Source organism: Prunus mume, linkage group LG2 (assembly GCF_029339155.1).
Source record: "Prunus mume cultivar Tortuosa linkage group LG2, ASM2933915v1, whole genome shotgun sequence".
Lineage (NCBI taxonomy): Eukaryota > Viridiplantae > Streptophyta > Magnoliopsida > Rosales > Rosaceae > Prunus > Prunus mume.
The window spans coordinates 31,946,704-31,974,171 of NC_142699.1; the positions used below are offsets into that span (position 1 = coordinate 31,946,704).

A 27,468-nucleotide genomic window follows, 5' to 3' on the forward strand; every position below is an offset into this window, starting at 1 on the left:
TGTGGAGTGGGGTAGATCAAGTGATTCAATAGAGTCAAGTTACGTTAGTGGTCGGGCTGTAAAAGAACTTGTAGCTCAAGTGGTTAAGAGTATTTTTTCACGTACTTCAACTCCTAGCGGGTTTTGTGAGTAGAAAATTCCTAGTGACAAAACAGAAGAACTTCACCGAATAGATTATAAGCATCAATGATTTCAGTTGAGTTCCATTTATGTAACGTTGCATATCTTCCCTTTCCATGTTTTCTAGTCATACTTTTCGCTAAGAATTAAGAATCGACAAACCTATTTTCATTCACCGGAATACAAATACCTAAATACCAACATGGGAGATTCCAAAATTCAATCTATTCATTGTTCAAATTCTCATAATTTTCTTCAACACGCATTGGTTATAAGATATTGGAAGCGGAGAAATTGTTACCACATGAATATGGGCTTTATATACAGTTTGAAAGGAAAATTCTGGAATATAAGTTTGTTACAAGAATTATAAAGATGCTGACAAGTGTTTGTTCTTGGTTACTCTGACTATTAATTGGAGCCCAAATGTTCATTTCCTTTTTCATTTGAGAAATAATGACGCAAAAGCCCAAAACTCATCAAATCCTTGTCCTCCCAGTACAGAGTTCCTTTAGGCCAATCTCATAAGTCGTTTTTTTTTTTTTTTAGTTACAAGGAGGGCCGAAGCCCAAGAGAAAACCAAAAAGAAAACTACACTGGTACAAGCCTAGCAATGGTCATCCTAATAGAGTCATTTGCCAAAAAGCTTACAATAGGAGGGGGAAGATCAACAACATTATAACCCAAATTGGAACTTTGACCCATATGAGCCATATGGTCAGCATCAATGTTTTGTTTGCTATAAATATGAGAGATGGAACACTCCCAGTCACACAAGAGCATGTCTTTGCAACTATGGATGAGGCTAGAGAGAGGGTGACTAGGCCTAGTCTCTCCATTAATTAAGGAGACAGCAGTAAAAGAGTCACACTCTATCGGATACCTTCATTCCACGTAAGGAGTAAACCTCTGAAAACACCCCATAATACAGCTTCAAGGATTTTACCACCCCCCAAATTTGTAACAAAACCCTTGATCGATCCACCCGTAGAGTCTCTTATGATGCCTCCAACACTAATAGATCCCATCTCACCCATACAACTGCCATCCACATTAATTTTAAAACAGCCAGCAAAAGGAGGAGACCAATGTAACTCAAGAATTTGTTTGGAAGTCTTAGAATTCCTGGAGCAGTTAGCCACCAGCCACTCCCTAGTAAATTGAATGATTGGAATGTGGGGCCAATAAGGAGGAGTAAAGTTGACATCAAACACTTTCTTACATCGCCATTTCCAACAAAACCACAGGGAGGCCAAGAACAAAGAGGACCAAGGGATACCTTGCATGCAGCTAAAACTAGCCTTAATATTGATGAAAAGCCAGTCCTTAAAATCCATAGAGAAAGAGTGAGCAATTTGATTAGGAATACCAATGGAATTCTACATTCTAGCAACATGACTACACCTGCGAAAAAGATAGTCCAAGGACTCCATGGAAACGTTGCAACAAGGGCAATTAGGATTGGAAGCTAAGTTCCTTCTTACATGTTGGACAGTGGTTAGGAGCTTAGCTTGAAACAGCAGCCAAACAAAGGTTTTTATCTTTGGAGGAACATGCAGCTTCCAAATAGTATCCCAATTCCAAGTATGATTAGTCTCCTTAGTAAACAAAGAGAGATAAGCCGTTTTCACTGAAAATTCACCATTGGGGGTAAGCTGCCATATACAAGAGTCCACCTCAGTATGATTAAATTAAACCCTGCATGAATACAATGAATTTTCTGCACCATATCCAAGGGGAGACAACTCAGAAGCCAATTGGTGTTCCAACCTTGCTCCGTGAGGAAGTCACTCATAGTCAACTCAAGCAAATCATCAGAAAGGGAAATAGTGGTGAAGTTCTTAAGAGCCCCACAACTTGCCCAATTATCTTTCCAAAACAAGATATTGTCACCATTACCAACTCTCCATTTAAGCCCTTTAGAGACAATTTGAGAACCAAATAGAATACCTCTCCAAGTACTAGAGCAATTAAGGAATTTGAGATTTGGGGTATCAAGCAAACTTTGATCTTTTTGATATTTACCATTAAGAACTTGAGACCCTACCCTGATCCTTTTGGACAATTTTCCAACCAGTCTTGGCAACTAAAGCCTGGTTCATACAATGGGTCTTTTTTTTATGCCTAAACCACCAAAGCTCTTAGGCTGACAAATAGTGTCCCAATTAACAAGGTGAATCTTAGTTTTATCACCAGTATAACCCCACACAAAAATCCCTGTTAAGCTTATCAAGCTGGTTGCAAGTAGACATGGGAAGATCAACAGTTTGCATAGTATAAATTGGAATAGCTGAGGTAACAGCATGCAAGTAAGTTAATCTACCTGCCATAGATAATGTGTGACTCTTCCAGGAAGCCAATCTATGCTGCACTTTGTCAACAATCCTAGAGTAAGTATCCTTAGTAATTCTAGACTGGATCAAGGGAACACCAAGATAATTTCCAAGAAAATCAGTAAGGGGAGACCCATAAATATTAGCAAGAGTAGAAGCAATCCCAGAATCAGTATTAGGAGAGCAACAAATTCTGGATTTATCAAAATTAACTTGTTGACCCGAGGCACCAACAAATAAATCCAAGCAATGCTTCATAAGCTTAGCTTGGAGGATAGAGGCTTCCCCAAATAAAATAAGGTCATCAACAAAGAAGAGGTGGGATATAGTAGGACCATTTCTAGCAACGTTAACAGACTTCCAAGTTCCAGAGAAAACATGATCATTGATAATATGAGAAAGTTTTTCCATGCACATAACAAAGATGTAGGGGGAGAGGGGGTCACCTTGTTTGATTCAGCAGTAGGAGAGAATCGTTCAAGTAAGCTCACCATTGAGGATGGCTTGGTATCTCACAGACTTAATGCACTGCATGATAAGAACAAGTAACTTACCTCTAATCCTAATTTCCCATAGCACATCATAGATGAAATCCCAATGAAGTTTGTCATAGGCTTTGGAGAGGTCAATTTTCCAAGCAATGAAACCCTTCTTTCCTTTTGAGTTTCTAAATTTATGAAAAACCTTTTGTGCAACAATAATGTTGTCAACAATCTGCCTGCCAAGGATGAAGCTAGCTTGAGCAAGGGACTGACAACCTCTGCATGAGAGGCTGAGGCTGAATAATAATCTTAAACAGCACCTTGTACTTTGTATTACATAGGCTAATACACCTTAACTGAGCAACAGAGCTAGGACTAGCCACTTTAGGAACAAGGTTAATCAATGTGTCATTTAAAGCATCGGGAACGCTAGCAGAGCTAAAACAACCAGCAATTAACTCAACAAAGGTACCTTGACAAAGATCCCAGAAATCATGGTAGAATTTAGCAGGGAAACCGTCCGGGCCTGGGGCTTTAAAACTACCAATACTGAACAAACAATCCTTAATGACTTGAGGATTAATATCACAATTGAGATTACCCAACTCAGAAGTCTCTAATCTGGGAAAAAGCTGGGAGAGATCAGCATTAGAGTACCTCATTGTTTGAACTGCAAAAAGAGTCTTGAAATAATCAACAATGATATTTTCCATTTCTTTTTTATCATTAGTTCACGTACCTTGAGCATTAGTAAGGCCTTCCAGTTTGTTCATTCTTCTATGAATAATGGTAGACAGGTGGAAAAACTTGGTATTACGGTCCCCTTCTTTAAGCCAAGTGTTCCTTGATTTCTGCAACCAAAAAAGTTCTTCTTGGTCAAGTAAAGCTTGGTAATCACTGGCAAGCTCTTTTTCTAAGTCAACAAGAAAAGAAGAGTGTCTTCTGCATAAAGCTTTTTGGATACCGCCAATTCTAGTTAACAATTTTTTCTTATTTTGAAACAAACACCCAAACACATCCTTATTCCAAACAGCAAGAGTTTTATAAAGGTCTTGAGTTTTTTTAAGGATATTTCCAGTATAGTTAGCCCATTTATCAACCTCAAAGCTCCGAAAAGTAGGGTGCATGAGCCACATGGCTTGAAATCTAAAAGGCTTGACATTAGCACAAGGGAGATGAGATGAGTGAAGGCTTATCAGCAAGAGACAATGATCAGACTTAACCTAGGTAGATGTCGACAAGGCCGCAGGAAAATTATGTCTCCAGTCAATGTTGGAAAGACCACGATCCAATTTTTCCCAAGTGAGGACGCCATTTTCATTTTTTCTACACCAAGTAAATTGAGCACCAATAAAGCCAAGATCAATCAATTGGTTTCTATCAATCCATTCCACAAGCCCACTCCGATGAGAAATAGGATTACCACCACATTTTTCAGAATTATTGACCAATTCATTGAAATCCCTAGCAATCATCCAAGGAAGGTTCGAAGCTGAAGCAATCCTATTCAAATAAATCCATAATTGGCTTTGAATGCCAGGGCAAGGGTGCACATACACCGCAATAAAAAGCCAATCAATGTGATTCATTTCAATTAGAGCTATAATAGATTGCCTAGAGTGGGCAACTATATCAATGCAGGATACATTCTCATTCCAAAGCATCCAAAGACCCCTTGAAAAACCATTAGCATCGACTACATGATACTTAGAAAACCCAAGTTCCTTAATAACATTGAGGGCAGTGTTGCCACTAATTCTAGGCTCTAAAATGACAAGAATCTCAATATTGTGAATTTTAACTAGATGTTTCATAATTCCAGGGAATTTTTTACTTCCTGCACCTCTTACATTCCAAACCATAATCATGATGATGGGAAAAAAAAAAAAGGTAATAAAAAAGCTTGAGGTAACAACCTCACTGACTGGAAGAGTTCAATACTTCTACCAAAGTAGAAGCAGCACCAACAACTCCATTTTTAACATCTAGCATTGCTTTTTTTAGTCTAGCAGCATCCAAATTAATGGTAATATGAGGGACAGAGTTATCTCCATGGTTATCATCCATCTCATCTCCTAGAATATCCTCCATTTTATCTTCATGGCAGGGCTTGGGTCAGGAGGCTCAACCCTAGGTAAAATAGGAGGAATAAACTTATCGGAGTTAGGAGAGAGCTTCGATTTCAAACTTGCCACAATGTCTCCCAACGTGGCTTCTTGAAAATCAATACTCCTGACTACACAAGTAGTTTTCAACTTGGGCAAATACAACTCAACATTTTAGTTTCCTTCAATATTTCAACTTAAATAATTTTCTTTTCTTTCCACATTCAGAACTTGAGCTTATAATTCATCATCTACAAGGAACTTCTTCCTCTGCATAGGTACGCGTTTGAGCGTTTAGAGACAGCAACATTTCTTAATAAATGGATGTGTTATCACGCCAAATATTCCTTTTTGCATTGCCATCTCGATTCGTGTTGCTCATGCAAACCTTCCCTCTTTGGTCTAGGTTTAGTGGTTTTTTGTTGTTGTTGTTGTTGCCAAAGTTGGCAAAGGGAGAGTTATCTCACACACATTGTCAAAGTATCATGGGGTTGAACATGAAACCAATAATTTGCAAGTCAATGCCCTTTTCAACTATGCTAGACCCAATTTGCCTACATTTAGAGTTTAATCATGCAAATCTTTCTCGTTTTATGGGTCGTTTGGTTCAAAATTTAGGACTTTGGGAATGAGTAGGAAATTGCATTCTCATGTTTGGTAAATGCATCCTTGGGAATGTAATACCTAACTCATGGGGAATTTCATACCATTGGCTTACCTTAGGAAACTCTCCCCCTTTTAAAAACTTGGGAAAACATTTAATGCAGTTTTTTTTGGGACTAATTTGCCCCTATTATAAATTTTAAATACCACTTTTGACCCTTACAAAACTCTTCATATTAATAACTTGTAATAATATAAAATCAGTCGACAATCTCTCTTAATGGGTAATCTGAAAAACCAAAAGGGTTAAGATCCCCTCTGCAAGTCCTTAAAGAGGCCTTGATATGCCCTGACCCTAGGATGGGATAGCCTCCCTTCCCCCTAAACTTTATTCCACCAAAAATAATAATAATACAAAATCAATGTTATTATTGAAAAACTAAACAACTTTTGATTTTTAATACTGCACAAACCAAATATGAGAATGAGAGAAAATGACATTTCATAGTCCTCATTTCCCAATATTCCCAAACATAGGAATGAACATCCTTCATTCCCATCTCATGGGATTAGACATGAGAATTTTGCTCCCATAGAAGTTCAATTTGTGAACCAAAGGAGACCAAAAATGAGAATAAACATCCTTCATTCTCATCTTATGGAATTAGACATGGGAATTTCATTTACAGATTATTGGTATTTTTTCTTATTTATAATTTGTCATATTTTTCTATTAGTTTTAAATTTTTCTGTTTTGTTTTAGTTACCTTTCTGGTTTACAGTGCTGGTGTTATTTCTTATTTATATTTTTAATATTTTTTTGTTTTTCTTTCATTTTTAATATTTTCTGTATCTTTAGCTAATTGTGTGGTTCTAGTTCTTCTGGAATACTGTAGTTAGATACTTTATTTGTGAAAAAAAAGAGTAGCAATCGTGTTTGAACTTTGACTAATTAACACACCAATCTCCCCTAACTCGAATGGTTTTTTAAAATCTGGATGATTTATTTTTGGGATTTTTTAAGAAATGTCACCTGAATTTATACATAAGTTTCAATTTGTTACCTTAAAGAAAAATTTAAGAGAAATGTCATCTTATTTTCAAAATCCATGATTTGTCATCCGACTTTAACACCATTCCATTTTAACTAGAGTATTTTAGACTTCCCATTTTCAAGAAAATAAATATAAAAAAAATAGACCTTTCTCTCCCCTTCTCCCCCACCCTAACCCCACCCGCCTCCAAAAACATATCGACTGTTGACTCTCTCTCTCTCTCTCTCTCTCTCTCTCTCTCTCTCTCTCAACATGGAAATGGGAGAAATGAGAACCAAATAGGAAACCTTTCCAAGACTAGAAAAAGGTGGACTCTATTTGGGTGGGCTGAGAGGACTTTGTGTATGTGTTTACCATGGTAGATAGATTGAGACCAAAAGGTCGTTGTGAGGAGAGAAGAGGGAATGAATTTCCAACCAGTCTTGGGCAAGTAAAGCCTGGTTCAGTACAATGGAGTAACTAATTTAATTATTGCCTAACCAAGATTAGGCTGAAAAAAGTGTCCCAATTAAGAATGAAAATTTCAGTTTTATTATAACCCCACACAAAAATACCCTATTAAAAACTGGTTTGCAAGTAGACTGGGAAATCAACACCCTAGTATAAATGGAATAGGAAAATTGGCATGGTGTTAATCTAGCGAGATGACAAATCATGTGTGACTCTTCCAAAGCCAATTAAGGTGCACATCTTCAACTCCTAGAGTAATTTGTTCTAGACTGGATAAGGTGATAAATTCCAAGAAAACTGATGTTTAAATATTCAAGAGTAGAACAATTTCAGTATTAGGAGACAACAAATTCCCTTTATTTATTTACTTGTCTAAACTTAAATATAAGTGGACAATTTTTTGCAAATATAGCTTGGAGGATTGGCTGCCAATGGTAAATTAGGTCATAACAAAAAAGAGGTCTGGTATTAGGCCTCCCTCTCCTTTGGATTTTAGCAACCTTGAATAGACTTCCAAGTTCCAAGACATACTTCACATAATATGGACTTTGGTATTTTTTTAATCTTTTTCCCCTCTTTTCAAGTCGATCTGCAAGGGGTTCGGAACATTAAGATGTAGGCAAGGGGATGGGGCACAAGTCTTGGATCCACATATAATTAGTGTGGGTTGAGAGCAAGGTCAGTAAAATTATCGATGGCTTGGTATTCGAGACTTAATACTTGGTAAGTCCACAAGTAACTTAGCTATAAAATCCCATAGCACATCATGATGAAAATATCAGGATATTATCGATATCAATAAAAATTGAATAAAAACCACGGAAATTGTAAGAAATACTTGAGAAAATTTCTTGAAACTTTGGAGGATGTTTGTTTAGTCAATTATTTATTACTTTATCACAAAAAATTGGAAGGAAATGCATTACATGATGAGTTTAACGGATTTAAGTTGATTATACAGTGAGCTGGCAAACACTGCGAGTATAGAAAATATGTAGTAATTAATGAAAGAAGATGAAATACACCATAATCATTTATTTATAATGATTTATTACAATATTTTACACTTTACACATTGCATGGTAAGATATATGAATGACTTAGTACCACATAGAGTTCCTATAAGGTTCAAATTTGAATTATTTACACTAACGCCTCCTGAGGTTTTTGGCTTTTAACAAAACTCCTTGAGGTTTTAGAAATTACAATAACAATAACAACCCTAAGGTTTTAAATTGTTTTCACAAAACTCCTTTTCATTGATTTTTCATCCTAAGATTAATGATTTTATACAAAAGTTCTCCAAATGACAAAGTTGGCCTTTGAGATTAGATTGCATATACTTCATTGAGGTTAATTTTGTCATTTGCATAAGTTTTTTTTCTCAATGAAATCATCAATTTTTGGACAAACAATCAATGAAAAGGGGTTTTGTGAAAACAAACTGAAACCTCAAGGGGTGCTCGTGTAATTTTTGAGACCTGAGGGGGTTTTCTGAAAACACAAGAAACCTTAAAGAGTGTTAGTATAAATAACTCTTCAAAATTTTCATTGTCTTCATCATCTCGATATTATCGATATTATAGCGATAGTTTGGCCAAATGTTGCTGAAGTGTGAGAGAAATTATTAACATCGATATTTTCCGATATTATCGATATTTATACGATATGTGTATGGATACGTTCCAAAATATCCTTGACCCAAAAAAAAGAAAGATAATATCCTAAATATTTCGTCGATATTATCGATATTTTAGACAATGGTTTGAAAGAGAGGGACGGCTGAGGTTTTAGGTTAGCCATTTGTACTAAGTGAAGATTCTCAATGATTTTTGATTTTCAATGATATTGCAGCGAGACCAAAAAAAGCAGGGACGGCTTTAAGATGTAGGTTTTTAGGTTAGCCAATTATCTGTTTATTTGAGCGAACTTTGTGCCAAAAAGATATTGGCCTAAATTCTATATGTAATCAATAATCATGATTAATTTTAAGTGGAAAAATTTAATGATTGTCGTTTATCTAAAAATGCTTAGATAATTTAAACACACTTACATAATTCAATGAAGAGTTCGAATTATTCGGAATCGTATAGGTACTTATTTTTATAAGCATGTTTGAAAATTAAATTACAGTGTTGCAAAAATAATGAGACCAAAATTTAAAATTCTTAAACAATTTAATAAAGTTTGCGGACTCAGCTACAAGGTTGGATGGAAAAAAAATTTTAGTCCAACTTTGTTCTTTCAGTTATAATGGAAGAGATCAAACCCTTAACCTACCATAATTCTAATCATAGCTCGATCCTCCGTCTCACTTGGCCTAACCAAAGAGCTTGCATCTTTTATATTGGTTTACTAGAGCGCAAAAGAGTAGCTAATGCTGAATCTAGTGTGTGAAATGAGTGGATTTATCAATAGAATGTCCCTCGGCTGAAGGTAACATGAGATTTCAGCAGAAAAGTCACAACATGCAATTGATTTCTTTTGGGAACTTGGAACTTGGAACTTGGTAGGGCTTAGGATCGATGTGGTAAAAGCAGTGATGATCAAACTTGGAAGTTAGCTTGAATGCTTATAGCATCTGGGGCAAAGCCACAGATTAGTTGATATAGCATATGGGACACCTTTAAGAGCAGCAAAGCCTTCAGCTAATGCTATACCAAATGAAAACTGAAGCCTCCGCTGTCCTCGTGTAAGAACGAGTGGTAGCATGCCCCTAATGCTTGCTCAGCATGAGAAAAATCAGATATACAACCGTTGAATCAACCTTGCATTTACATTCAGCCCTTTGCATGTTATCATGTGAGCAATTTTGTGTAACATGAGTTGTATACAACGGTTATATACAATAAATTTTCCACACAAGAATTGAAAGTTCTGGGTACAGCCCTTGTAGCAAAAATGGCTTTTAGACACTGGCGGTATACATCAGCAATTTTATTAATAAATTGAGAACTTACCGACTATGCAACTAAGTTCTATACCATGCATCACATGTAACAATGAACAAGGATGAACTCGTCTTATCACAGGAGTGGCAAAAAGTATGAGTCGTTATAGCATTAAAATCATGTAAGAAGTTTCATACAACAAATTTGATATAGGCAGACAAACGGAGCTCCAGAATCCCAAACAAGAAGTCAGAATATGGAGCACCCAACAAAAATCCTATTTAACAGCATGCTTAGTTTTGATGTGCTAATCGATGGCAATAATGAGAAAACCAACAGATACATACAGTAGGAAAACAGGGTAAAGTGCGAGGGCTTTTCTCCTGGGGTTGACTGCTGAGCTCATGAAAGGATATGCAGCCCAAGAACTCCAAGCCAATGTTACGCTGACCACAACCACCTTCAATATCACATTGTCCTTTACCATACAGATTAAAGCTCCAATGTCAAGAGGGAATAAGCAATAACCCAGAAGACTGAGGCTCTGGAAGAATATGATGTGTCCACCCTGAAAACGCAACTTTTCTTTGAGTTTCTTATTCTGCAAGAGAATAATCTATATCCAATATATCTAGCATGCTATCTTTCCAGAGTGTGAATCAAGATTGCATATTTGTACACGATTCTCCCTAATCAACCATCATGATTTACAATCTGACAGCATAACATGCTGCACATTAAGTGAGAAAATAACTATAATTTGTACGCAGATAACACATACAAGTATGAAGATATGTAACATGCTATACTTTCTTGCACCGCATGAAAGAAAAAATAACTATTATAGATGGAGCACTGCTACATTCACCAAATTGTTCACTAAAGTGTGTCAGTTTCTCATTACTCAAATCTGGGCTCACTCTACCTCATCCATTTCTAACAGGGTACTAATACATATAGAGAAAAAATAAGTTGGTGACAGCAGCATTATTGATATTAGACAGAGTACACATACAAAGTAAGAAGGGATCTTAGTTTAAACATACAAAGTAAGAACGGATCTTAGTTTAAGGGATCTCCAATTCAGATGCAAACTTGACATCCAAAAACCAACATAAACAAATCAACATTAAGTAGAGCCACACAGAGAGAGAGATATTTACCAGTAGGAGCACATTCAAGGTCAAAATTACAGCACCAGCAGCAAGCACAGCAAAAGCAACAGCAAAAACCTCAGACTGTTCAATAAACAATCCCATTCGTCATTCCATTACGCAAAACCCATAGTGATTAAATCAAATGAGAAAAACCCAGAAACCAAAAACTTGAAAAAGTTAAAGAAGAAGTCACCTTTTTGACAGATGCAGACCAGGAAAGAGTGAGACCCAAGAACACAATGAAGAAGAAAGGTCCCCAGAGATCCCAATCCCTCAGAGCCTTTCCCGGGTCCTCACGATACGGGTTGGGAACACCACAAGCTTCAAATTGCTCACAATTCTCGACAAGTCGCGCTTCACGGTGTCCCAAACGGGCTCCGTCAGCGTGTTGGGCGGGGACCCGAACCCGGAAGGCACGATACCCGGGCCGTTGTTGGCGGAGGGAATGGGCGGTGGGGCCGGGACAGATGGCGGCTTCTGTTTGGAGGAGGCAGAGGGAGCTGGCGGCGGGAGGTTTGATTGGATGAACGGCGAGGATGAGACGGGGATCGAGGCTCGGGTCGGACTTGGGGGTTTGGCGGGAAGCACGGTGGTGGGGCCCGATTGGACGCTGGCGTTGATTAGGTTTTCGATCTCGTCGATGTCCGATTGGGAGGAAGGGTGGAGCGGAACGGTGTCGCGTTCGGAGTGCGACATTTTTTTGAGTGTTTGGGTCGTCGGTGAGTTTGGGATCTACGAGAGGGGAGGAGGGTGAGATCTAGTGATGCAGGTGGAGTGGGGAAGGGAAGAGGAGGGCTGTTTGGGAAATGGGAACTTTTGAGTAAACGTCGTCGTTAAGGGATTGATTTGATGGTGAAACTATAAATCAACTAAACGTGAGTGGGGGGATTGGACCAAAAAAAAATACAAATTTATAAATAAACCCAATTCTAAACATGTATTTATAAAAAAACTCAAACACTATTTAAACATAGAAATACACCCAAAATCAACAATTTTATATTTTTTGGTTGTGTTTATAAATGGGTTTTGAGTGTGTGTAATGATGGGTTTTTGGTGTTGAATTTTTTTATAATTTCAGCCCCCATTTTGGGTATTTTAGTGAAACTCCAAAAAAAAAAAAAACTGAGTGGGGATAATGACCCCTTATTTAAAAAACAGTCTCATGCAACATGGAGCTATTTCCAACTAATAACACAATGATATGTGGGATAATTTTTTCAAATGTCATTGTGTTATTAGTTAGGGATAGCAAAACAATGTTATTCCTGTTACAAGTAAGTTTTTATACCTTTATTGGGCATTGAGTTGATGTTTCCATGTCATCTAGAAATTCCACGTGGACAAGGAGAAATTCTTGAGTGTGGTTCAGTGCACCACGATCAAAAGGGAGCATGAGTCCATGCATTTAGGTCCCCTCCTAATCTCACCACTTTGTGAGCTTGATGCATAATACGGCAGTGTTACATTCTGCGCTAGAGAACTTCTTGTGTATAATATAATGTTGTGCTTGGCCCAAATCGAACAATCTCACCAGCAGAGCCGATCCATTGATTTTGGAGGCTCTGCACAAATATGGATGTCTAGGCCTTATATATACAAGTAGGGAAAAAAAAATCTATATAGAAACAAAAATTTCTGACACGGGAAGAACACATTTGGAAATAGTTTTCTAGAAAAATTTCTTTAGTTACCCTTCCAAATCACAGAGCTTATAAATTAATTTTCCAATTTCAATGCTTGGTGAATTCTCATGTGAATAAGGGAGGGAGAAAAGAATTGTGATTTTGGGGAAAGGGCTAAAGCTTGGGTTTTTACAATCCAAAATTTGATGGAAGAGGGTGGTACACTGGTACTGAAGAGAAATGACTTTATTTTGATGGAGGAGAGTGAGAAAGACTTACTGAAAGAGAAAATAATATTAGAATGGTTTTGCAGCTTGAGAGTTGAGAAAAGGAAAACACAAGTTTCAAACCATAATAAATAAATAAAAAGAAGAGTTGTAGCGTGAGAGTTGAGAAGAGGAAAATGAATTAAATTAGGGCCTCTACTATCTAAGTCGTAGAATTTGTTGATAATTAATATTCAATTCAATTTTGGTTTTGGTGCCTTGCATGTAGTGTTGTGGGGTGATATTTAATATTTCATTTTTATTTTCATGTTTTATTTAATTTAATGGGTTGTCTTGGAAAAATTTGGAGGCCCTTAAATTTTAGGGGCTCTATGCGGTTGCACACCTCGCACACCCCATGGGCTGCCTTTGCTCACCCCATCTATTGGGGATCAGTGTTGAATCATCCTTATATAATGAGAGAGAGAGAGAGAGAGAGAGAGATCAGACCTCCAACCAGATCTAGAGATGGATAAGATGACCGACCGAGAGAGAGAAGTTGAGCAACGGCCAGATAAGAAAAGAGGAGAAGACAGATAAGAGAAGAGGAGAAGAAGAAGATTATAGGCGGGTTAAAAGGGTGAAAATGTGGTGTGATGGACTATGGTAAGTGCTAAACTAATAGGCTAAGAGTTTGGGATTGCTGTCACTTTGAAAAAAAATTATTTTTGCTGTGTTTTGAAAATAATTAACAGCAGCTCCATGTTTGGTAAACAATATTTTTAAAGTGTTTTCAGTACAAAAAGTAGTGTAACTGTTTGGTAAATTTTAATATAAAAGTATTATAACTGTGAATAATGACTAAAATAGACAGATGTTGAGTTATGTGATGAGGTGTAGTGGTGGTGGTGGAGTGGAGGTGGTGGTTGTGGTGATGGTAGTGGTGGTTATCAGTGCATATACATATATATTCTAGCTTATGACTTTGTTATATTTTTTAGCTAAACTTGTGATTTTAATCTCTTTTGTGTTTGTTTTAGTGTTTTAAAGCTTAAGGACTCATTTAATGCATTTTGGTATTAAGTTAGCTCAAAATTGTGTCTGTAGATCAGTCATCTTCGTGAATTGGACTGTACTTGCTCAGGAAGAACCAGCTAATGAGCCATATGCCATTGAAAAGATGGAAGTCTAGTTTATGGAGCTTCTAGAGGAAGTTATGCAAGTTTTGGCAGCTTAAGATGAAATTCAGCAGCATCTGGGTTACTGTGCCAAAAATGATATTTGAAAGCATTTCCGATTTTTCATTGAAATATAAGACAAAGAGCTTCAAGACTCATATTTTTCCAAAATTTTATCAATGGAGGAACAAGCCCAAAACGAGCCTACAAGCAGACTGCAATGCATTGTCATGCATGACCTATGCATGAACTAATTGTTTTTGTTGGAGAAGTTGGTGAAGTGGGTGTTGTAGGTAGAAGCAATACTCAATTCAGATTTTTACTTCCCTTAGCCTATAAATAGTGAGGTTCCCAAGCTTTCAAACACACCCCAAGGGGGGAAGCTCTCAAATACTTCTCTAAAGCTCATCTCCCTTCTCTTTCTCAAATTCTCTTATTTCTTAAACACACCCCAATGGGGAGCTCTCAGACATTTCTCTATAGCTCATATCCCTTATCTTTCTCAAATTCTCTTAGTTCTCAAACACACCCCAAGGGATGGAGCTTTCAAACACCTCTCTAGAGCTCATTTTCCTTATCTTTCTCAAATTCTCAAATTCTCAAATTCTCTAAATTCTCAAACACACCCCAAGGGGAGGAGCTCTCAAACATCTCTCTAGAACTCCTCTCCCTTCCCTCCCTCAAATTCTTTTATTTTTTGTTTTAAGTTCTCAATTGTTGTAACAAAACCCTTTGGCTAAATTTTCCTTTACATTGTTCTTAGTTGTACTTTCTTTTTCATTATCATGTAATTTCTTATTTTAAGTTCTCAAGTTTGACTAGTTTCCAAGTTTCAATTATGGTTCTTCTTATTTATTATGCTTATAAGTTAATATGTTTGTTTGAATGATTGGTCACCGTTAAAACTTGTATGTTAGCTATCTTGGTTAGAATTAAGAGTAGACACCATATGCTTTAATTCGAATTGAACTATGAATCAGAAGAGTATATATTAACATTCAACAACAGGGATTGGATACATGTTTGGTTGTTTAAAACATTCTTCTATGCTTAATGGATTTCTAATGCTTAATTTAGGTTCAACAACAATGATCTAATTAGGGAATTAGGAATACAAGATTAGAACCAGACACCATGGCTTAATCATACTTTAGCTAGAATCAATCTAAGAATTTGAATTGAACTTGTTAACTTAGTTGCTTGAGACTTAGAATTGGATTGTTTCCTAGTCGCAATCTTTAAACTTTGTTTCCATTTCCGTTTTGTGCAGGGAATCAAATTGAATCAATCTATCATCAATTCTCGTGGGATCGACCTCGTACTTACATATGCTATACTACCGAACGGCTCGTGCACTTGTGAGTATCACAAGTTGAGGATGCAATTGAATCGATTTTGGTGCAGCTGAATCCGACACAACAGTGGTGGTGATGGAAGAGGTGGTAGTGGTGGCAGAGGATGAGGATGTAGTGGTGGTGGTGGTGGATGTGGAAGTGGAGATGGGGTCCTTTTTAAAAATGAATGATGGTATTTTGGGAATTAAAAAAATTCATTAAAGGCTCATTTATGCTTCTTTTGAAAGCAGTTTTGAAAAGCAACTTAGAGCCTACTTTTAAAAGCTGCTATCAAAAGCCATTGCTCAAGATATTTTATTTTTACTGAACACCTTAAACTGCTACTTTAAAGTTAAGCAGGTTTTTGACGAAAAAAAACAGTTCCAAACTAGGCCTAAGTATCGGGTACTACTAATTAGTACCATAAAATCTCAACCCTTGTTTAAGGCTACTTCTATATTTGCTTCTAGTGAAGTTCTATCAAAATTTCTGCATATTAACGCTTAGTGAAGAATCACTAAAAATGTTTCCCAAAAACGTAAGGCCGTGATGGAAAGTGTTTATGTAAAATTGGTTTTAGTTGGTTGTGTTTTTGTTAAAAAGCACTTAAAGTTTACATTAAGAATAAAAGCTGTTTATGGAGCCACATACAGCTCTGTCTAGTACTCTACCTATAGCCCCTTTGGGACTCTGCCTATAGGAGTTTTCCCCATTTCCGTTACTCTGTTTCAACAACAGTAAGTCTCCTTTCTGACATGAAAGACAGTCTTTAAGAATGCAAACTACAAAATGGAGTCTCTGCAAGTTCAGCACCAGGTAATCAATTGAATCAAATAAAACGTCCACTGGACATGACAAAGCAAATAAGCACCTTGGGCATTAATTTCATTAATACAAAAAATCATAATTTATATGTGCCAGCGGCTGAAATTTCCGCAGCTTAGGCATTGTGAAAATTCCAAAACTGGGTCCATCTCCCAAACAATGCTTGTAAAACATTTTTATCGATACACCAAATCCGTAGTTATCCAATATAATTTGGCTAGCAGATGATACTCGTTGACTTCATGGGAAAGAATGTAACAAGCTCAAAGGTATTCCAATTTGCATGGAAAGATATCAAGGCTTGAGCGCGAGAGCAAGACCTATCTTTGGGGATGCATTAAGTGCCTTCGAGTCATACTCAGCTGAGACAGTTACTAGTGACTTTGGTCTCCATTCACGTTGCCATAGCACACCAGCTTTCCCATTATCAGAGAATCGTGTTTTTACCACAGTTAATGGATCGATTACATGAGAGCTTCCAAGGGTAAAGCTGTTCTCGAAGGTGGAAAATCTATGGGTCAGTTCGGCTGCAACTGCAGTTCCATTGCAGGAGTCAACAGCATGAATGTAAGATGCCTTCAATGTCTGTCCTTTGTCCGTCCTGCATCAACAAACATGAGTTCCAATTACAATGCCAAAGCATTAAGCAACACAGTAACATAAACCCACAGGAACACTACATATGTATTGAAGGCACTGCCAAGAAGTTAGTCCCAACACAGATATCCATGTAGGGGAAAGCATTGATAATTGCCTGAAAATTTGATTAAGAGAACTAAGCAATAGAATCTTCTAAATTACTTTGTAATTGTAGAACATAAAATTTAAGCATCCTAGTCCATGCATCCTTTCAAGACCAACCATGAAAAATGTAGGATTCAGCAAATGAAGTAAAAAAAAAATAATCCCTGCAATATTGTTGACATAATTATCACATCGTAGCCATGGACTTCTGATGAATATAATTTCCCTTTAAATTAGGCTATAAACATCACCTTCACCACCAACTAGGAGGTTGGTGGTCTCCCTTATTTTAAGTGGAGGTCAGGTTCAACCAATTATAAGTGGGAGTTTGTGAGGAAAGGGATTTTCAATCATTTGGCCAACAGTAAGTGCAAAGTCGCAATCTATGCCAAAACTTGAAACAAGAGTAGAGAACGAGGGGTCCGACTTGGGAAAAATAATTTGCCATGCCCATATCAGACGCATCAAAAACCCATGTTCATGATGTGAATTTACTAATATATTACAGATTCGAGAAATAAACACATGAAGATACAAAATCATAAGTAAGTTTTTAATATGAGGGGTGGGACAGGACTTCCAGGGACGTCATAGAAACATAAATTATTAGAACAGGAAGAAAGACAAGCATAATTACTTTTCCAAACAAGGAATATGATATGAGGTTTCGTAGACTTACAGCAAAAGCGCTGCAGAGAAATCTGGCTTGTTAAAGCTGATCCCAGCATTGTATTTGGTCAACAAAGAGGATGCTGTGTCAAATCCAATTTCACCACCCAAACTAAGATCCTTACTTCCAATTGTTGCCGACAGTTCTAAAAGAGGGGTTGGGTTCAGGCCTATGCTGGAATCAAAGGCTGCATGAGGATGAAGGTACTGCACGTCCAGCTGCAATTGTATGAAGAAAGAGTCAAGAATTTTACCAGCAAGCCTGAATTTGGCATTGATTTTCACATTATACCATTAGGAGCTTCAATTTAAGAATTGCACCTACAAACATGTCCCTCTAAGCTAAACTTGAGAGAAATTAGTTTATTCATAACCAGGATTGAGAATGAGCTAGATGTGCGAGCTAGGATACATAATCTGTGAAAATATACAACTTCAAAACCAAAGACGTCTCTTTAAAGCTAAGTGTACAAGAGAAATTAGTTTATTTATAGCCAGCATCAAGAAATGAGCTAAATGTGTGCGCTAGGTATACATGATCTGTAATTATACAGGACTTGATAAACAATTCTTGTTTTGTCTTTTGGGGAGGTGCTGCTGTCACAATTCTGTCTCACATCAGTGGCAATTACTTGAATCTGGGCCCCACCTTAAGAACTGTAATACAGGACCAACCTTCGGTTTTGCAGACAGATTGAAGGGGGGTGCTGTTTCCTCAAATGAAACAGTTTGTATCATAAACTAGTAATTTAGCAAACTACGATGTTAAAATTGCTGGATCAAAATCCAAGAATCAATTGAGACAATCAAAGCGAGTTTGGGCTACAGGGACCGTGATAAGATTAACAACTGTGGAACTCAAAACAAAATAAACATAATAATGGTAACGGAAACATAATGACTTTCTGAGGACTCAAAATGAATGTGTGCACAGAGAGGAAACCACATATCATACAGCTCCATATTGAATGACCATGATTTTTTTGTTCTACTTTATTCCTTTAAAAAAAAAAATTAAAAATTAAAAATTAAAAAAAAAAAAAATCCTGTACGCTGAGTTTCACTGACCTTGCCAGATTTGTGATCTGGTATTCTGAAGCTAAACACTGCTTTTGTGCTCGGCAAGATATCACTCACAGTCACTTTTGTAGACACCTGCAAAGAATTAAAAACGTAAAGTTAAAGATACAGTTGCAATCAGAAAAGAAAGACAATAGAAAACGTGAAAAGTGAAGATTTAGCCAAATATACTCACAATATGTGATAGTATCAATAAATATATGGAAAATGAGAGTTATTTCAAATAAAATCATTACATTAGAATAAGTATCAACTTTCACATCTACAGTAGTGTTTCCACTCTTGTACAGGGTATTTATGTCACCAACAAAAATTTGATCCCTCTTCAAACCATTAGCTGTAAGTCCCTGCAATATTGAATATTATAAGCCAGATTAGCCACATAACCGAGTGGGAAAAATAAATACTATTTTCTAAAAAGCAAACAAAAACATATAGCACAAATGTACTTATAGAATACAGAGAATCCAGCAATACTAGGCATTTCTTAAATGCCCAGATGCCCTTCTTTTACTACCTGAAGCCACTGATAAGGGTAATGCCAATTTATGTTATAATAAGTTACTAGAATGAAATAATAGTGGAAAACAACACTAGATACAGTGAATTTTAGAGCTCCTGCTTGCTGGTAAGCAGAAGTGGGTGAAAATAAAATGTGGGTAATAACATATCTAAAGCTTCACACCAATTTAAGACAATATTACAGTAATCGCAGCAAACAGATGCTGGGAACAACCAAAATTTTTTTGACCAAGAACCTACGTATTCAGGCATGCATCTGGCACTAATAAAATTTTCAGCTTTACGCATGCACTCAATCTTGTCTTAACATCAGATGTAATTGTATGTAAAAGCACCTTTTCCACTGCTACACAAATCAGCACAAATCTATCATCTTGTGGAGTTTTTTAGCAAAGGGCATAAACTGATTAACTATTTAGATCATGTCTAATATTCTGATTGATTTGTGAAAATAAATTTTGGGGGATAAGGAAGGGAATTTACTAAACAACCATGATTCTTCTTTTTACAGCAGCTAACAAGTATTGTACTTTATAGCTAAAGTTCAGAAAGTTCGTAGAAAAACAGCAAACTTCAAATGTTTAGCTTTCCAGTAAACAAATCATACTGGAAGAAATAACCTAAAATGTAGAAAGTGGAATTAGATAATACCAGCCCAGTGGAGCCAACCACTGACAGAGTAAACTTCTGGTCAAAGTTGTAATCTTTGGTCAAGAGATCTGCATAAAGGAAAGGAACGTTAAGAACAACTTGAACTATACTACGTGAGATAAAAATACTGCAGCTCAAAAAAAGCCAACACTTAATCATCAAACATGAAACAACAAAGAATAAATTTTATGAGAACAGCAAGCAGGTAAAGAGAACAACAAGCCATGTGAAAAGAATTTCTCTGCCATTATGTGGCTTCCAATTTTGGATATTACAACACTATCTTTCAAGCTTTTCTGTCCAAATTATCATTCAAGAATTCAAGCCACCAAATAAAATAAAATAAAATTACAAAATCCATCTAAACTTTCTTGTTGATCTTAACGCATGAAATCTGAAACTTGATACCTTTTGCTCTCTTTCCAATATCTGAAAATGGCGCTGGACTGCTGCCCATAGTTACAAAGAACTGTTTAAAAAGAAGTGTCAATACAGATAAATTGAGAATTAGGCAAGAATGGTCCTGCCACTGATGGAAAAATTAAAAATTAGAAAACAGAAAAAGCATAATTTGAGCAGTAATAAATGCAATGTATTACCCAACAGAAAGAATAATGCAATGCACAAGCAAATTACTTGTACAAATATTTATTTGTGTTCCAACTTATCTTTGAGCATGGCGTTTTTAAGGAAAAGTTAAGCAGGGCCTTTTGGTCATCACCAAAGAAAGAAAACATCTTTACAATATTAGAGTACTTAACAGAGACTCTAATGGAAACATGTCACATAGTGACTTTTTCAAGACAATGACATATTAACTTTTTGATGCCTCAACATAAAGACATCATTGAATTCCTAGTTGATGACTCATTTTCAGCAAAACTATAGATTCATATCTCATTAAACTGCATTTACAACACACAAACGCAAAGAATGTTTGAGTTCAAAGCGAAAGAGAATATAATGAAAACTCTCTTCCAGACTTTAATCTACATAATTTTGACCAAAATTCTGAGATCTCAACACCGAAGTGTTATTTCATATAAACACCAGCAACCTTTGGTTATTCCGGCGCCTTAAAGCTAACTTCAAACTCACCCCCATAGTTCATCTAAGCCTAAACTTCTTATAAATCCAGTAACCCAATAGATTTCAAGACCAAATCTGACTGATGCTACGGAAAAAACTAGCATAAGCTCCAAAGATGAAAAGGGTGATTGGGTCCACTTAAACTCACACTATTCCCCAAAAACGTAAAAGTAAATCATCATCTAACACTATTTCAATCAAACAAAAGGGAGAAGCCCTTCATGGGTCATTTAGTTTTTGCTCACAAACACAGATTACCCAACTCAAATTAATAAGAAAGGATCCAAAATCCGAAACACCCACATTGGTATTCTCTAACAAATCGAAGAGAACCCATATCAAATAAAGAAAGAAACTGTTCGATTTGATTCTTAAGACTTTGACATGAAGCTATACATGATAAACAGAGCTAAAACCAGATTCAGAGAGAAAGAGAACCAATCTTACAGAGAAGAAGATCGCCGACAAAAATCCTGAAGTGACCGCTTCAGGCGAGAGAGAGCGAAAGAGCGCTGAATAGTGAATATCTAGTGTTTATGGGTTTTGCGAGAGTGGTGCGCGAGAAGAGAGTGAGGCCCAGGGTCAACGTCTCAAAGAGCCATCGCGGGTTCTGATATAATTACCTGTGGGTAAAAGAAAGGTCGAGATTAAAATTTGATTCTAGGCTAGCACCGCGTGGCGGAATTTAATTGGCGAGTGAGGTGGGTGGGTCAATGGGCTGTGACAAAGGAGTTTTGACTACGGCGTGGACGGGATTTACCAGAAAGACGGGTGTAAACCAGTGAATGACGTTTATGCCCATGCATTTGGTGGGCTGCGATTCCATTGCTTTATTGCGTCACTTCGTTGGCATGGGCACTAGGGATGGCAACGAGCCGGTTCTTGCCCACATCCCCGATAATATATTTTTGGGGAATTTCCATCCCCATTTCCATTCCTGCCGGGCTTTCTCAAACTCGCCCTGAATTTCTATATTTTTTTCATTAAAAAAATATATTTACTTTACATTATAACACTTAAATTTCACTTCAAACTATGATTTAACTTAGTTATATTCAATTAAAATATAAAATTCAACTTAACTAATCAAAATCATCTCAATTTAAAAAAAAAACTTCATATTATCCACACCAAAGTATAAAATTCAATTCAACTATCATGTACCTTTTGCTTGTTATATTATATTAGCATCTCCACACGCGCCCTTACAAGAGGTTTATTTTAAAAAAAATTTAAATTTTATTTTAGAATTAAAAAAGATAATGGGTAGTTGTGTTCCATAAAAATAGGATATATTATCTTATTTTTCTTTTAATTTTTTTTTTAAATATGAAAAAGTGTGAATTTACTATATTATTCTAATCTAATTAATAATTTCAATTCTTAATATTTGCATTAACCAATGACATTTTTTGGTATTTTGAATATTTCACCATTCTCTGTATTTTGCTTTACATATATAGATTATATATAATTATTAATTAAAAATAAATATATCACTTATCGCCCCAGGTTCAGGGATAGGGATAACAATACAATTCCCTGGCCCATCCTCAAAGACTTAATAATATGTTCATAGTTGTTATTATAATTTATTTGGTGATAAATATCTACCATATTTTTCATATTAGATACAGTCTTATTTATTGAATTATCATTTTTGGTGTTTTTTCTATCATTTGATATTAGTGTTTTTCTTTTGGGGAGCAGATGCTCTATAAAATAGAAGAAACAAAAGATAGCAAGAAAATTATTTGAAACTCAAATGTGAAAAGCATGAATAATAGCATAATCTTTATAAAAAAAATTTGTGGCCTGAACCAAACACTAGGAAGCAAAAGAATGAAAAAAAAGAGAAATCTTCGACACCTCTTCAAATTGCTCACAAGGAATATCAACAATCACCACAAAAGAAAATAAGAAAAATAAAAAATATAAAGATATGCAAATCGAAAACTAAAGGAAAGAAGTAAAAAAACACAGAGAGTCGTGGGTTAAGCCAAAAGCAAGCCCTAAGTCCCCAAAAAATAAATGAAGGTCCATCATATGATATATCAGATTCATAAAACAGAAAAGGAGAACCGCAAATAACTCCCAACAAGTCTATCTTATCTGTTAAATTTGAAAAAAATGAAGCCCATTCACAAACTGCTCCAACTGCTTCCCTGAATCATGAAAACCAGAATGGCAGCAACCCGCAGATTCGCGTTGTGGCTGCCTTGGGAAACATGAGTCACCAAAAGGTTCCCGTGAGGGAGAGACCATTAGACGTGGCCAAGAAATTGAATGACTAATGAGAACTTCAAAACAAAAGTAGAATCAAAGAAAAACTAGAGAAGGTGAAAACCAGAGAAAGAGAAGAAAAACAGAGAGAGAGAGAGAGAGAGAGAGAGAGAGAAACAAGGAAAGAGAAGAAAAAACAGAGAGAGGAAAAACATGCATGCAAAGAACAATAATTTTGAATAAAGATATGCCCGTGATTTTTGTATCCCTACTTTATTGTTCTTGTTTTCTCTCTTTAAATATTTATTTTCCTTTTTTTTCTTTAATATTATCGCATGTTTATTAATCCGTAATCGAAATCAAAATAAAGAGCTATTACAAATAGGTACAAAGTTTCACTATGATGGTTGTGTTTGAACGATTGTTAGTGTACGTATAAATACGTATATATATTTGAAACAACCACATCTAAGGAATGGATTTGAAATCCATTTGTTGTTTTTTCTTTTTTTCTTGTCTAAATCTTGGTATACAGGAATTCAAGCTAATGTGATTCTTGTTTTTGTAGCAAACTGTCTTATTGCCGAATCCAAATTATTTCTTTCAAATCACTTTATCTGAATGGAGCCCTAGCCTTTACCAAATGCCATGTTTGTTTTCGGGTCAAACAGATATGCAAGTCCTAAAATTAGGACTACCATTAGTCACGATAGAAAAGACGTCGAACAAAGTTAAAATACATAAAAAAGACCCACAAAATGTTAACTATATAGTACGCAAGTGTTGACAGTTGATATTTGTACTTTAGAAGTAGTACAAATAGACAAGCGTAATGAACATTCAAGCCACATCACAAATAATAACACCCAAATACGATTTTGAACAGATGCAAGCTCTGAATGATATAGAAGCCAACAAAATCCTTCCACACGCACTAAACGTCCTCAACATCAAAATTTTAAATTGACTGCCTGCTCAATTCAGTTCTGCAGATAATTAAAGAAAAGGGGGCAAGGGCATTTAAAAGGTGTCACCGCATAAAATATTCCTAAGCATCAGTTATTGGATACTCAAACACAACATCTTTTCCTGAAAGCTTCCTGTAAACTGCAGAAAAGCTCTCCAGCTTGTATTCGGTGTTGTTTCGTTCCTTGGGGTCCAAGAACACCTGCCCAACATTACAATTAAACATAGATAAGTATGGTAGCAATCCAAAAATGAACTGCATAAAGGAAACATCTATATTATAAATCTGTTACAATCTATCCCACTAAACGCACTATCTTCTCAATTTGTGAATCCACGTGTCTGTCTATTGACATCTTCACATAAGGGAAGCATCTCTTGGGTACAAGGCACTTATTCTTCACATTTTAAAACATAGACCAACCAAAATTTTTTTTCCCTCTCCAAAGAGTGTATTGGTGACTAAAATATCTTTTTCCTTCAAAAGGTCATTGCAATGTACCTTCATTATCTTGGATCCGTCAAGTCGATATCTGGTGCGCTTCCCAACAATCTCAGCAGGCAAAACAACGTCCTCCAACATTGCCTCGTGCACAGCAGTTAGGGTACGAGTGCGGGGTCGTTGAACAGCAGAGCCTTTCTTCGGAGGCCTCACCATCCTCCGTGTGGCAATCAGGATCACATCCTACCAAATGACAAACCAAAAATCAACCATAAACACCAAAGACGAACAAAATTTGCAACATACATCATTTGGTCAAATAAGAGAAGAAATATAAAATGGGTTGATTGAAAGTTAGCTGGGAAGGTGAGAACTAGCAACTAAAAGATGAAATACATTATCTCTGATAGTAAGGCGCAAAATGTAATGCCAAGAAACAAGTACAGAAGAAAATAACAAAGAAAACCTAGACTCAGTTTATTCTACATTTCATAAATGATAAAGAACCAAAGAACTTAAATCACTAATCACCTTTCCACTGAATTTCTTCTCTAGCTCCCTCACGAGCCTAACATGGATCTTGCGATAAGCCTTCCTCAGTCTATATGGTATATGAATAACAACAGCCTTCCGGTTCCCAGCCACATCAACTTGACTGGAGCAGAAAGGGGTAATATGAATCATACAATAGGCAACAGTTTACAATACATATGCAATCAGTAAAAAATTCTTACACAGCAGAATTAATATAGAGATCCTTCAATTCACTTTTTAGATCTGTGCCTGCATTGTCCAAATCAAAGATTGCCTGCAGAGACAACAAACAACTCATGATTACATCAAAATGTTATAGCAACAATTCCATCAATACAACACACAATAAACAGCTGCATATCTTACTTGCGCAACCGACTCTTCAAACTCAGTGGGTTCAGCACCCTTGTCTTTCTGGATCCTGTTCCTTGACGTATACATCTTGACAAATCTGACTAAAGAATTAAGGCATGAAACATAATTACATTGTTTTTCAAGAGACCCGAAAAAGTCGATAAAACAATGCAGCTTTACTACTCTTAAAGGAAACAAACGAATCGTTTTTAAAACTCATACAACCGAATCAATTTTCAAATTCACTTCCAAACTCATCAGAATAATAAAAGGTGGAGACCGGGAAACAGAGGAGCTCTGGTTAGCTTATCGTATAAATCTCAGTATAAGCAATAGCAAAAGCCTTAACTTCTCCAAAACCACAATTACAAACAAAAATGCATAGACTAACTCCAAATGGTTCATCACATTTTCCCGGAAAGAAAAGCAAAAGCAATCAGCACCATTTACAGAGCCAACACCAAAACCCCAAACTAAAACTTCTTCTGAATCAAATTTCACAAAAAACCAACCAACATATAGTTTCCAATCATGGTTTCTAACAATATATCACCCCGTACGACTGCTAAAGGTTTCAACTTTAGTATTTCTTTCGGTACAGAGGAAGAAATAAAATAAAAACTTTCCTGCACTTTCTCTGGAAACAGAGAAGCGGTTTCAAGGTGATCAAATGTATTGACGAAACGGATTGGGTACTGGGTTTACCTCAAGGGGAATCAGGAGCGGGAGAGAGATCTGCTCAGAGTGGCTGTAAACCCTAAACTTGGTTTCGGCAGAGTTGAGAAACCCTAGCGATTAGAATAAAAAAGATTTCCAAAGTTTGGAAGGAGGACTGGATGGCCTATTTATACAAATGAACGGTTGCGATCAACTGAGTGTATTTATTTACTTTTTGGTCATGGTTCATTTTATAACTTTTATCATGAATGGTCCTTGAAGTTGTTAAAAATCATATTTTCAATCCTTCAACTCTCAAATCAATCAATCTAGTTCTTAAGCTTTCAGTTGAGGTATCACTTTAATCCTGCCATTACATTTTATCAAAACCTTGAAATTGGTCATTGTGACTAATTTCCTGAAGGTAATTTTCATCAAAATACGGACTATAGCTAATGGGTTCTAATATAGTGGAAAATAGCATTGATTTGCAAACTAATGATCTCACTAGTACAATGGCCCAAAACACCACAACTTTCATATCCAAATCCAACACCAAAAAAAAATCTCAAATAATTTTCAATGAGCTACAAGTAGGCTTGATTCCGAAGATAAGTAAAGTCATTCTAAGTACAGACACAAAACCAAACAAATTCACATTCCTGACTATGTACCTTTGTAATTTTGATCATACGATTTTTTCTTTGTGTCAATTATAACGAAAGTTTGTAATTAGAAGATACTTTATTTTGAATGGGTCAAGATTAAATAAATAAAAATATTTGTTCATCGTGAATATTAGTGAAAGAGTGATGCTATTTGTACCACATTTATTGACCACATTACTAATCATTTCTCTAATAAAGGTAGGTCCCACATACATTAGTTGGCCCAATTCTATAAGAGATGTGGTCAATAAATATGGTACAAGTATTATTGTTAAAGAATTGTGTTAGGGAGTAATTTGTTTTTCTTTATTGTGATAGTTAGCATACACCTTGAGTTAAAGTGACAACTAAAAATGCTCTCTGTAATAAATTCAGTATAAACGACTTTCAAATCTCGATTCCACCACTGAGCGCTCTACATCTAAAGGTTGGTGAATGACTACACATCCATTTATATTATAATTTTTAATTACACAAAAAATTATAAAAATAAATTGCATCCATT

At 36.1% G+C, this 27,468-nt stretch overlaps 4 protein-coding genes across 5 annotated transcripts; all 4 read right to left on the reverse strand.

Annotated features, from left to right (window-relative positions):
• Positions 1 to 4,158: 4,158 nt before the first annotated feature.
• Positions 4,159 to 5,026, reverse strand: LOC148920057 (uncharacterized). The gene is made up of 2 exons (XM_089044533.1): positions 4,861 to 5,026; positions 4,159 to 4,700 (listed from the first exon to the last, which is right to left on the reverse strand). Exons 1-2 carry the CDS (start codon positions 5,024 to 5,026, stop codon positions 4,159 to 4,161), a joined length of 708 nt encoding a protein of 235 aa, XP_088900659.1.
• Positions 5,027 to 10,183: 5,157 nt separating this feature from the next.
• On the reverse strand, positions 10,184 to 12,029 carry LOC103323482 (protein YIP4b). Its single transcript, XM_089047234.1, is given in 4 exon segments — positions 10,184 to 10,607; positions 11,203 to 11,277; positions 11,390 to 11,508; positions 11,511 to 12,029. Coding segments are annotated over 4 exon segments (837 nt in total). The 5' UTR covers positions 11,893 to 12,029; the 3' UTR covers positions 10,184 to 10,346.
• Positions 12,030 to 16,391: 4,362 nt separating this feature from the next.
• On the reverse strand, positions 16,392 to 21,724 carry VDAC4 (voltage dependent anion channel 4). Its single transcript, XM_008225481.2, has 7 exons — positions 21,567 to 21,724; positions 20,439 to 20,499; positions 20,031 to 20,098; positions 19,094 to 19,204; positions 18,846 to 18,932; positions 17,788 to 17,996; positions 16,392 to 16,965 (listed from the first exon to the last, which is right to left on the reverse strand). The coding sequence occupies exons 2-7, from the start codon at positions 20,485 to 20,487 to the stop codon at positions 16,659 to 16,661; spliced, it is 831 nt and encodes a 276-aa protein (XP_008223703.1). The 5' UTR covers positions 20,488 to 20,499; positions 21,567 to 21,724; the 3' UTR covers positions 16,392 to 16,658.
• A 2,451-nt stretch (positions 21,725 to 24,175) lies between these two features.
• Positions 24,176 to 26,478, reverse strand: LOC103323485 (small ribosomal subunit protein eS7-like). 2 transcript variants are annotated; one of them, XM_008225482.3, is made up of 6 exons: positions 26,344 to 26,478; positions 25,651 to 25,739; positions 25,485 to 25,558; positions 25,282 to 25,405; positions 24,811 to 24,993; positions 24,176 to 24,510 (listed from the first exon to the last, which is right to left on the reverse strand). In XM_008225482.3, exons 2-6 carry the CDS (start codon positions 25,723 to 25,725, stop codon positions 24,391 to 24,393), a joined length of 576 nt encoding a protein of 191 aa, XP_008223704.1. In that variant the 5' UTR covers positions 25,726 to 25,739; positions 26,344 to 26,478; the 3' UTR covers positions 24,176 to 24,390. The 2 variants fall into 2 exon arrangements, with proteins under 2 accessions (XP_008223704.1, XP_016647251.1); XM_016791765.2 differs by having other exon boundaries at positions 25,651 to 25,735; positions 26,344 to 26,407.
• Positions 26,479 to 27,468: the final 990 nt, after the last annotated feature.